This window comes from Bos javanicus, chromosome 18, assembly GCF_032452875.1.
Source record: "Bos javanicus breed banteng chromosome 18, ARS-OSU_banteng_1.0, whole genome shotgun sequence".
NCBI lineage: Eukaryota > Metazoa > Chordata > Mammalia > Artiodactyla > Bovidae > Bos > Bos javanicus.
The window spans coordinates 22,003,196-22,015,663 of NC_083885.1; the positions used below are offsets into that span (position 1 = coordinate 22,003,196).

Genomic DNA, 12,468 nt, shown 5'->3' on the forward strand with positions numbered 1-12,468 from the left:
TTTATTTCCTAGTGGTTCCTGTGACAAAAGAGAAGGACTGTTTTTGGTGATGGGCGTAAGTGCCTCCAAATAAGCTCTTATTTTACCCTCAGGGTAACCTTGTAAATTAAATAGAAAAAGCATAATTTTACACTTTTTATGCTTAACTCACAGTGGTTAAGTCATATGAAGCCCAGGGTTATATAAACAAATGACAAATAATAGATGGTTCAGTTCAGTTCAGTCACTCAGTCGTGTCCGACTCTTTGCGACCCATGAATCGCAGCACGCCAGGCCTCCCTGTCCATCACCAACTCCCAGAGTTCACTCAGACCCATGTCCATCGAGTCAGTGATGCCATCCAGCCATCTCATCCTCTGTCGTCCCCTTCTCCTCCTGCCCCCAATCCCTCCCAGCATCAGAGTCTTTTCCAATGAGTCAACTCTTCACATGAGGTGGCCAAAGTACTGGAGTTTCAGCTTCAGCATCATTCCTTCCAAAGAACACCCAGGGCTGATCTCCTTTAGGATGGACTAGTTAGATCTCCAGTCCAAGGGACTCTCAAGAGTCTTCTCCAACACCACAGCTCAAAAGCATCAATTCTTCGGCACTCAGCTTTCTTCACAGTCCAACTCTCACATCCATACATGACCACTGGAAAAACCATAGCCTTGACTGGACGAACCTTTGTTGGCAAAGTAATGTCTCTGCTTTTGAATATGCTATCTAGGTTGGTCACAACTTTTCTTCCAAGGAGTAAGCGTTTTTTAATTTCATGGCTGCAATCACCATCTGCCGTGATTTTGGAGCCCAAAAAATAAAGTCTGACACTGTTTCCACCATTTCCCCATCTATTTCCCATGAACTGATGGGACTAGATGCCATGATCTTTGTTTTCTGAATGTTGAGCTTTAAGCCAACTTTTTCACTCTCCACTTTCACTTTCATCAAGAGGCTTTTTACTTCCTCTTCACTTTCTGCCATAAGGGTGGTGTCATCTGCATATCTGAGGTTATTGATATTTCTCCCAGCAATCTTGATTCTAGCTTGTGCTTCTTCCAGTCCAGCGTTTCTCATGATGTACTCTGCATATAAGTTAAATAAGCAGGGTGACAATATACAGCCTTGATGTACTCCTTTTCCTATTTGGAACCAGTCTGTTGTTCCATGTCCAGTTCTAACTGTTGCTTCCTGACCTGCATATAGGTTTCTCAAGAGGCAGGTCAGGTGGTCTGGTATTCCCATCTCTTTCAGAATTTTCCACAGTTTATTGTGATCCACACAGTCAAAGGCTTTGGCATAGTCAATAAAGCAGAAATAGATGTTTTTCTGGAACTCTCTTGCTTTTTTCATGATCCAATGGATGTTGGCAATTTGATCTCTGGTTCCTCAGCCTTTTCTAAAACCAGCTTGAACATCTGGAAGTTCACGGTTCAGGTATTGCTGAAGCCTGGCTTGGAGAATTTTGAGCATTACTTTACTAGCATGTGAGATGAGTGCAATTGTGCGGTAGTTTGAGCATTCTTTGGCCTTGCCTTTCTTTGGGATTGGAATGAAAACTGACCTTTTCCAGTCCTGTGGCCACTGCTGAGTTTTCCAAATTTGCTGGCATATTGAGTGCAGCACTTTCACAGCATCATCTTTCAGGATTTGAAATAGCTCAACTGGAATTCCATCACCTCCACTAGCTCTGTTCTTAGTGATGCTTTCTAAGGCCCACTTGACTTCACATTCCTGGATATCTGGCTCTAGGTGAGTGATCACACCATCATGATTATCTGGGTCATGAAGCTCTTTTTTGTACAGTTCTTCTGTGTAATCTTGCCACCTCTTCTTAATATCTTCTGCTTCTGTTAGGTCCATACCATTTCTGTCCTTTATTGAGCCCATCTTTGCATGGTTAGTTATTTTTTAAAATATGTGTATGATTGCTCAATTTTTAAAAAAAGACTTTGATCTCAGATTCTTAGATCAGTTTACCCAATAAGTAAATCAGTATTTATTTTCCAAATACTTGTTGATCACCTGTTCTTTGCCAGACACTCTTATCCAGGTGCTGGGCATAGAGCAGTGCACAAAAACATCAAAATCCCTGCCCTTGTGGAACTAGTAGTTGGGCATGCTGTCAGATCATGTGGGGTGTCAGTCTCATGGAAGTGTACAGTGGAAAATAAAATTCATTTGATATTTAATATAGAATACTGGTTATAGACTTTTATCTTTTGATTTCTTGTATTTCTGTTCTTGTTGGGACTTCTAAGGTGTATATCCTGAGAGAGAGAGAACCGCGTGGAATCCCTGTTGCCTTTCATCATCTTGAAAGTTGCATCACTTTCATCTGTGCTGTTGGTGGAGCCAGATCAAAGTGAAAGAACAAACTTATACTTCTCCTTGGAAGAATATGTCATAAAAGCATTTGGGACAGGAACATGATTGAAAATGCAGTTTCCCACAAGCATTTTTCAACTGAAATATGTATAGTTCATTAGCTCAAACTCAATTGTCTTTTTTTTTTTTTTTTTACAGGGAAATGATCTTCATTGGTTAGCATGTGCCTTATATGTGGCTTGCAGAAAATCTGTGCCAACTGTAAGCAAGGGGACAGTTGAAGGAAACTATGTATCTTTAACTCGAATCCTGAGATGTTCTGAGCAGAGGTAACTATGTTAGAGTTGTTAAAGTGCGGCTAATATAAAAACATCGTGACAGTAGGAATTCTCTTTCACTTTCTGAGCCTTTGTGCCTGTGGAATGCTAAATTTAGAAATTAGGTCATGGTTTTCCTTTGCCACATCTAAGTACCCATTATATTTTATTTCTTTGGAGAAAAATATTTAAATTTTAATGTATTTAACACTTAAATGAGGAGTTTACTATTAAAGGTTATGACTTATTGTAATTATTGGGAGAATTCTAAGTAAAGATACTCTAAGTTGAAAAGATAAATATTTTATGGTATTAAACCTGCAACTATATGCACAGGACGGGTATCTTCTATAAGTAATGTGTAAATACTCAGTTTCCTGTTTGGGGGATAAGTAACACTATTACAATATCAGAGAGAAGGCCAAAGAATATTTTGAGGAGGAAGAAATTGCTTTTTCTTTCTGTTGTGTAATTGAATTGATTATGTTTCATTATTTGGGCACTTTGGGTTAATTTTTTCATGGCTTATTAAAGGCTGGTGGGAAAAGGATGTTTGGCATTTTGGAGGAAATACCACTGTCAAAACTTAATGGACCTAGTGGTTTAAAAAAATCACTTACTTTAAAATAATTAACAAGAAATGTAATCTTTTAGCTGTGGTCTATTTATTAATCTTGAATTTCATCCTGAGTTATATTTAGGCCTAAGAACAAGAGGCAATTGATAAAGAATTGAACACCTTGGCTATAAACCTTAAAAAAGGTGCTAAGTATAATCATTGCAAAGAAGCAAAGTGGAGACACAGTAATCTAGTTAAATGACAGATAAGGAACTTTAGAAGCAAAGGTCAAATTATGGAATAATCATTATAGACTTTACTAGACTAAACTTATCTAATACTTTAACACAAGTAATTTCTCAGACTTCAGTTTTATTTCCATTTCAAAAACTCAGTTTTTAACTTCTTATCTATGGGTTCAGGTTATTTACTTTTCTGCCATAATGGACTAAATGAATTAAAAGCAAAGAGCAGTTTGGGAGAAGATATTTACAATGTAACAATGGTCAATATCAAGAATTAAATAACCACTAACACTAGTTAATAATTGGTAAATAGGTACTAAAAAATGGGAAGAGTATATGATTTCACAAAAGCCTAAACTCAAGTAGCTAATAGATGTAACAAATATATTGAATCTCACTAGTAATCAAAGAAGCTCAAAGTAAAAATTAGATATTATTTCATTCTCATCAGATTGGGGAAATTTGGAGTCTCATAATACCATTATATGGGCTTCCCACATGGCGCTAGGGGTAAAGTACCTGCCTGCCAATGCAGGAGAGGTAAGAGACGTGGGTTCGATCCCTGGGTCGGGAAGATCCCCTGGGGAAGAGCATGGCAACCCACTCCAGTATTCTTGCCTGGAGAATCTCATGGACAGAGGAGCCTGACGGGCTATAGTTCACAGGGTCGCACAGAGTCGAACACAGTTGACTGGAGCAACTTAGCATGCACGCACAGTACCATTATGCAGGGAAATAGGAACTCTATTGCTAATGTACATTAGAGAGAGTATAAATTGGCACAGTCACTCTAGTGGGAAATTTGGCAGCAGCCAGTAAAGTTGAAGATGCATATTCTCTGACTCAGCAATTCTATTTCTTGGGGATAATTCTTAAAGAAATTCCAATATACATGTATAAAAATGTGTTCCTTATAGCATTTTTTGTTACAGAGAAAAATTAGAAGCCTCAATTTCCATTGGCTGGGGAGTAAATGCAAAAAATAGTAGTTCATATGGAGGAATATTTTTAGCAATTAAAATGAATGAATTTGATCTATCCATATCAACATTACTCTGATAAACAGTATTGAATGGGGAATTCTCTGATGGTTCAATGATTAAGACTTCACACTCTCACTTCAGGGGGTGAGTTTGATAGGGAACTAGGATCCCACATGTTGCAGGATAAGGCCAAAAAACAAACAAAAAGCCATTATTGAATGGAAAAGTAAGTTATAGAATGCTACTTACATTATACTATTTATATAAAATTTTAAAATCAGACATACAAAAGATACTGTTGCTGGGTATGTATATAACCACATAGTAAGTATAAAAACTTGGATGAGAAGGACTCAGACTATAGAATGATGGTTATCTTTGGGGAAGAAGAGTGAGAAATAGGATTGGGGAAGAGTACAAATGAGAACTTTGGCTGTTTCTATAGAATCTGAGGCAAATGTCAAAATTTATGTGCTGCGTTAATATCCGTTGAATCCGTTGGTACATGAATGTTGGTTTTGTTCTCTGGTTACTTACTTATTTTATAGCGTGGATGTGTATTTCATAATTTAAAAAACCTTTAATCTCAGAAAAAAAGATTAGGAAAGCTTTGGATTAGGAAAGATTTGGAAGATGAGAGAAATAAACCGACCCGTGACACTAAGCTAGTCAGTCATGAGTTGTGATTTTATGTCACTGTCTGAAAGTAACAGTGAGGTAATGCTGATTTACTTTTATTTACCTATATTTGTATTAATTATGAAAATCTCACTTTTTATTTTTACTATCAGCTTAATTGAATTCTTTAACAAGATGAAGAAATGGGAAGACATGGCCAATCTCCCTCCACATTTCAGAGAACGTACTGAGAGATTAGAAAGAAACTTCACTGTTTCTGCTGTAATTTTTAAGAAATATGAACCCATCTTTCAGGACATTTTTAAATATCCTCAAGAAGAGCAGCCGCGTCAGCAGAGAGGAAGAAAACAGCGGTATGTTAAGCAGGGATACACGCTCTTCTGTCTGTGCTCCGGTTTGGATCCCTTGGTCTGCGTCCCTCAGTTTATTTTGCTAGTCCTAAGAAATCAATGTGATTTCATAAGTAATCTTTTTTTCTCATCATAATTTCTTGCTTTTCATTTTATTTTAGCTCTGAAGAGTTTAGCTTCTTTCATGTTGCAAAATGCGTGGAATCTTTGTTCATATAAACTTTTCCTTCTAGCAACCAGCAGTGCAACAACGGGACTGTCGGTGCCCTCGCCAATTAGCCACCTTGGGTATAGAATTTGATTACTTAATTTTCTTATATTGACTATTGACTTTTTCTATTATTTTCTACATATTATAATGCATATAAACTCTTTATTTGACTTCTATGTCAAACTGAGTAAATTCCCCTGAAAAGGCTTCTCCTTGTATTTGGATGTTTGCAACCAGTGAAAAGTAGAGAAATTCGGTTGGGGGAGAGTAGTCTAATTGCAACTGTCATGAAATTGTGCTCTGACTGTGTCTGCAAAGTCTGAAAACGTACTCTGGCTCAATGTCTTCCATCATTCCTGGCAGATAAGGGCAGTTATGGGATACAGATTCTCTACTTTTCTCAGCAAAGTTGTTTCATAAAGTAGAAGAGGAAATAGAACTGGAAAGATGTTGACAAGAAAAGTAGGGGAAAGGGAGTTATTATAATTGAATGAATAAAGTTTGCTTCTCTTTCAATATATAAAAATGTTCCCAAATTGTGATGGATATTTATAGTAAGTAAGCATCTTTAAAAATAAAACAATGTACATTTTTATATAGTTGACCCCACTGCTATGGAAGCAGCCAGTCTACTTTGCTTGCAGTTTTGGGGAATTGTCTGTTTATAATGAAGTATTCTAAAGTTTGGATACAAGCTTCTTTCTGAGCCTGAATGAGCTGATAGGATCATTTATAGAAAAATATAGAGTATCTTCTTTCCTTAAAGTGTTGCAGAAAATGATTTCAGATTGCATTTGCTTTGATATATATTATTACATATAATATATATATTATCAGTTCAGTTCAGTCGTGTCCAACTCTTTGCGACTCCAGCACGCCAGGCCTCCCTGTCCATCACCAACTCCCGGAGTTCACCCAAACTTATGTCCCTTGAGTCAGTGATGCCATCCAACCGTCTCATCCTCTGTCATCCCCTTCTCCTCCTGCCTTCAATCTTTCCCAGCATCAGGGTCTTTTCAAATGAGTCAGCTCTTCACATCAGGTGGCCAAAGTATTGGAGTTTCAGCTTCAACATCAGTCCTTCCAATGAACACCCAAGACTGATCTCCTTTAGAATGGACTGGTGGGATCTCCTTGCAGTCCAAGGGACTCTCAAGAGTCTTTTCCAACACCACAGTTCAAAAGCATCAATTCTTCAGTGCTCAGCTTTCCTTATAGTCCAACTCTCACATCCATACATGACTACTGGAAAAACCATAGCCTTAACTAGACAGACCTTTGTTGACAATGTAATTCTATAATATATATTATAGAATTTTCTAAATTATATATGTATATATATTATATTGCTGGAGAAGGAAATGGCAATCCACTCCAGTATTCTTGCTGGAAAATTCCATGGACAGAGAAGCCTGGCAGGCTACACTCCTTGGGGTTGCAAAGAGTGGGCCACAACTGAGTGACTGAGCACATACATATTATATTAGGTGTATATATTACTTAATTCTAATTAAGAAAATTCTAAGATAAGTTTACTAAAAGGTCTACATTTATATCACCCTAATCATAGTAATAATAATCCATACCATTTACTGAGCATTTATTATGGTGCAGGGACTCTGCTAAGACTTAAATTAAGCATGTATTACTTGATTTAATCACTACTTCAGCTTCATGAGGTTGATACTGTTGTTACAGGTGGGGGGAACCAAGCCTTTCAAAGGCTAAGTGATTTGGCCAAGGTCACACAGTAAGTGTGGAGCTCTTACTGAAACTTAAAGAGTCTGCCTGAGAGCCCATCTTCTTCTTATAAACTGTTCTTTGAAAATTTGTCATTGACTATTGAGAGTTTACTATATGAACTACTTTGTTAGGTATTATGTAGGACACAAATATTAAAAGCAAAAACAGGCCAAAACCCAAACCCACAGTTACTGTCTTTTGAGAGCTTACAGTAAGTATTATAAGGGAGAGGCACGTATAAATGCAAAAGATAATAGAAATGTAGGACTTCTGGGGCAAAAATAATTCACTCTGTATAAGCCCGTTAGGTAATGTTCCATGGAAGAAGTAGAAACATGTCTGAAAGGATGAGTAGGATTTTGGTAACCATCATTGGGTACCCATTTTGGTGAATTTGGAGAGATAGATGTTCTTCTATGCAGAGGATGAAGAATGAAAATACCACAGCAGCAAAGAGGAAATTTGGCTTAAGTTGGTTGGTTGTTCCAGAGTTTTCAAGTTACAGAGCCAGTTTTTGGAGTACCTTAATTTTATTTTCTTCCTTCCAGTTTTATTGAGATAGAATTGACATACAGCACTATATAAATTTAAGGAGTGCAGTGTAATGATGTGACTTATGAAATGATGACCACAATACGTTTAGTGAACATTCAGAATCTCACATAGCAATACAAAATTAAATAGAAAAAAAATGCCTTCTGATGAGAACCCTTTAAGATTTATTCTCATAACAACTTGCATATATTAACCTACTGCAGTGTTAATTATATTTATTATGTTGTACATTACATCCCTAGGACTTATCTTGTAACTGAAAGTTAGAATGGCTTGAAGGTTAAGCCTAAAAGTTTGACTTTTATCTTGGTAGGCATCAAAACCACGCAGTTTGTCCTGTGTCTGTGGTGGGAAGCCTGCTTTTTAAAGCAGGGCCATGACGTTTAACCCTGGCCATCAACTGGTGAATGAAGCCCTACAATGTGCTACCCAAGGAGAAGTATCTCTTAGTGGATGAGGAGACTAGACACATGGAGAGCAAGGGTACTGAGTTAATGACAGTGTGGGAACTAAACTCCAGTCTTCAGCTTCTTCTCCTCAAAACACCTTGTAAGAATAAGGGTATTGGGATATGGAGCCAACACATGTCTGATCTAAACATTGGCAGAGGTTTTGGTAGAAAAGCCAGTTTAAAACAGGTCTAAAACTCCCTTTAGCAGATGACTTAGCAAATACAACAGGTACTCTTTTATTTTTTTCTCCCTCTTCTTCCCTACAACAGTACCTACAACAGGTACTCTTAATGATCGAAATATAAGGAATTATAGGACGCCCCGAATTTCCACTGAAAAGTCCTCTCGTAGGCCTTCCCTGGTGGTCCAGGGGGTAAGACTCTGTGCTTCCACTGCAGGGGGCACAGGTTTGATCCCTGTGTGGGGTAAGATCCTGCATGTCGCGCAGCATTCTCCCCCAAAAAAGTCTTTTCGTGACTTAATATAATCTGGAATGTATTTAGAGAGTGAGGGTTTACAGTTCATCAGCTGTGATGGAAAAAAACTGGAGGACTGTCTGACTGCACGAGTGTGTGCCAAGCTGCTGCAGTCATGTCCGACACTATGTAGCCCGCCAGGCTCCTCTGTCCATGGGATTCTCCAGGCAAGAATACTGGAGTGGGCTGCCATTCCCTTCTCCAGGGGATCTTCCTTACCCAGGGATCAAACTCACGTCTCTTACATCTCCTGCATTGGCAGTCAGATTCTTTACCACTAGCGCCACCTGGGAAGCCAATCTGACTGTATACATGGGTCTTCAAGCAACATTAGCCTTGCGATGTCATCAAAAGAGCTATTGTTATTTTGTTCATTTCATTCTTATTGTTATTTTGTTCGTACCCTTATTCTAACAAGGTGCTTTGAGGAGAAGAAGCTGAAGACTGGGATTTAGTTCCCACACTGTCCTTAACTCTGTACACTTGCTCTCCATGTGTCTTAGTGGCCTCATTCGCCACAAGATCCTTCTCCTTGGTTTATATTATAGGGCTTTATTCACCAGTTGATGGCAAAGAATAAGCATCATTGCCCTGCTTTAACGAACTCGTTAAAAAATAGAACTCGTTTTATTTTCTGCCTTAGCTATCTTGACCTGGAAAAGCTTCTACAGTTCTTCAGAAGTTTTCTTCTGAGCGAGCTTTCCCTCGCTCCCAGCTGTTTCCTTACCTGTGTTCGACTGGAGCAGAACTTCTTGCACATTTTCCATGAGAAATGAATCTGCTGTCACTCCCTCCAACTGTGGGTTTTGTTTCTCACCCAGTTTACAGTCGTGTGTCGTGTCTTTTTCTGATTCTTCTGTTATCTCATGACTTTTTTCTCCCCCCAAAGGCGACAGCCCTGTACCGTGTCTGAAGTTTTCCATTTTTGTTGGGTGCTTTTTATATATGCAAAAGGTAAGGAAAGAGTAATATTTATTTCAATATTAGCTTACTTAAAAGTTCAGGTACTACTACTGTCAACCTATAATGTGTATCAGGAAAAGATGCTCACCGAAAAACTTCTCGAGGATTTGAATCCCGCTTTCTTTAAGTATTGCCATTTTATAAATCTTTTGAATTTCTTTTCTTTCTTTTTTTTTCCTTTGATATTTTCTCCCTTCCTCCCTCTCTCTCTCCCTCTGTTTTTTTAAAAATGTATTTATTCATTTATTTATTTTTGGCTGCGCTGGAACTTTGTTGCTGTGCACGAGCTTTATCCAGTTGTGGCGAGCAGGGGCTGCTCTCGAGTTGCGGTGCGCAGGCGTCTCATTGCAGTGGTCTCTCTTGCGGAGCACAGGCTCGAGGGCTCTCAGGCTTCAGCAGTTGTGGTGCACTGGCCTAGTTGCTCCGCAGCATTGGGTTTCTTTGCAATATACCAAATATCGTACATTAAATGGAATATCCTTTAGTTTTTTTCTTACACAACATCTTTTCCAAAACATATTATCTCTGAATTATGGGCTGAAAACACATTAGTGTGTCTGTGCTTTTGTCTTGGACTTATATTTTGCACAAGACATGCATTACATAATGGAGTGGGACTAATCATTCTCAAAGTAATTTAGATTACTTTTTGTGCCTTGTTCGGATAAACATGCTTGATCAAATGCCTTTAGATAGAACTCATTTTTGCTACCCTCTCTTCTCACTTAACCTGCCCAAGGTCTGCATTCAGTGAAATACATTTTTATGACTATCATTGTCCTTTCTGTGTTTCCATGTAAAAATGATTCTTAGTAATTTAAGGAAGAAAAGAAAGTACAGTTCCTTAGCTTTTTCTGTAGACTGTGTAGAATGCCTTTGGCATTAAGATAGCCTAATAAAACAGAAAGTTAAAATCAAAGAATTATAGAGCTGAAAGGTGTTTCTTCAGTAGGAGAGATTCTCACTATTAGGTCAGCTTGCCCAGTGTATTTATTTTAAAGAGTAAGTTACTGAGGCCCAGAGACCAGCTGCTGGAGCAAGAGCTGGGATGTGAATCCACGTCTTCTAGCTCTTGGTCTCATGCTGGGTGTGTGGGCCCTCCAGCAGGGATGTGTCACTCTGTTGGTGTCACTATGATTTGTCTGATTGTTATAGGTTACAACTTACCCTGCCTTCCCCGAGCTGCATGCTTGACTGAAAATAAAAATAATCTTTGTCAGAAGTAAGCTCTTGGTTACTTTTGCTTTCTATCACACTGCATGTTTCTTTAGTGCAGATGAAGGTGGTGTGATCAGTGGCATGAAATGTAGAACATCTTCAGAGCGCATAACTGTTTTCATGATGGTTTGAACATTTGCTGCCCCTTGGCTTACTGTGGCTGGTGTTATATATGGTATTAACCTGGGCAGTAGGTTATGGGCAGGTATATATGACTTAGAGGATTTTTATCTGTTTTTATGGTATGTGTACTCTTGGAGGTAAGTATTTAGTACTGGTATATAAATTACTGGAAAAGAAGTGTATTGCCCTCAAGTAGGTTTTGGTCTCAGCTGAGCAACTGGGGTGGCATATTTTTGTCTCCACAGTTATCTCAGTGTTTGAATTTTATTTTACTGTTATTAATTCTGTGTGTAATTATTTGGTCTGAAGGGCCTTTGTCCACTCACAGTCCAGTGCTGTGATCACTTATGCTTCACTACGATCTTTTCCAGTAGAGGAGATTAGTTGGTTTTCTTCAGTTCTTGATTTCAGTATTTGGTGGGGGAGGTGTATTCTTTATGGGCGTCTTTTTCATGACTTTGTGCACAACGGTGGGCATCCCAGATGATCTCATTCCTGATAAATAAGCCAACACTTGCCTGTTATCTTTGTTGACTTCCAATGGCAAGTACATACCAGTGACAAGTTTGGGCTTGTCATGAAGGGCTTTGTGGCCTGAAGACCGTTAGGCACCACTTCCTGTTTTACATGATATCCCAAGTCTTTACTCAGATTATCTTTGTTGATTGAAAGATAAAATATTTCACAAAGTGGGATTTATTTCTAAAGTCAGGATTGGAAAGGTAGACTCTGTCATGTTAGGAGAGTTCTGGAATTTAGATTCTGATCTTTAGGGGCATTTAAGTTTCTCATAAGAAGTTACTGGGCTGCAGGTTTTTTCCTTCTATGGCAAGTGCACACCAGCGACAAGTTTAGGCTTGTCAGAGTGATGGGCTTTTTAATTTGAAACTGGTAGGTACCACTTCCTGTTTTACATTTGAGGAATTGAGTGTATTTTAATATTAAGCATATTTATAGTCAAACCAAGCAAGTTAGTTTGGTTAGATCAATGCAGAATTTAACCTACTAATTATCATTTATGTTTTTGGCAACAGAAAAATATTTTTTTCTCTTTCTTTAATTCATTTAAATTGATTTGTTGAAATGTTTCACCTATTAAAAAAATGAATTTCTTATCCTGATATGCTGAGGTAAGTGGTAACTTTCTTTAGAGGAAAGAAGAAAAAAAGCCTGAAACCAAGTAGTATGAGTGTGTGTTTGTATTTAGTGTGAAAATGTCGAGGCTTAGAAATAATTCTTCAGATGTATGTTAGCTATTTAGATTGAATTCATCTGTTACTATGAGAATGTAAAATCAATATGGAGCATGTATAAGCAGTGTTTAATG

General features: G+C 38.1%; 1 protein-coding gene across 3 annotated transcripts in view; it reads left to right on the plus strand.

Moving 5' to 3' along the window:
* The window catches only part of RBL2 (RB transcriptional corepressor like 2), a 51,206-nt gene that overhangs the window by 1,696 nt on the left and 37,042 nt on the right, over nucleotides 1-12,468 (plus strand). For 2 of the 3 annotated variants that reach the window (XM_061387201.1, XM_061387202.1), the window contains exons 2-4: nucleotides 2,506-2,636; nucleotides 5,203-5,403; nucleotides 9,727-9,791. In XM_061387201.1, coding sequence (XP_061243185.1) covers nucleotides 2,506-2,636; nucleotides 5,203-5,403; nucleotides 9,727-9,791 — 397 coding nt within the window. Of the gene's footprint in view, nucleotides 1-2,505; nucleotides 2,637-5,202; nucleotides 5,404-9,726; nucleotides 9,792-10,066; nucleotides 12,272-12,468 lie in introns of those variants that run through there. The other variant, XM_061387203.1, reaches the window with a different exon arrangement.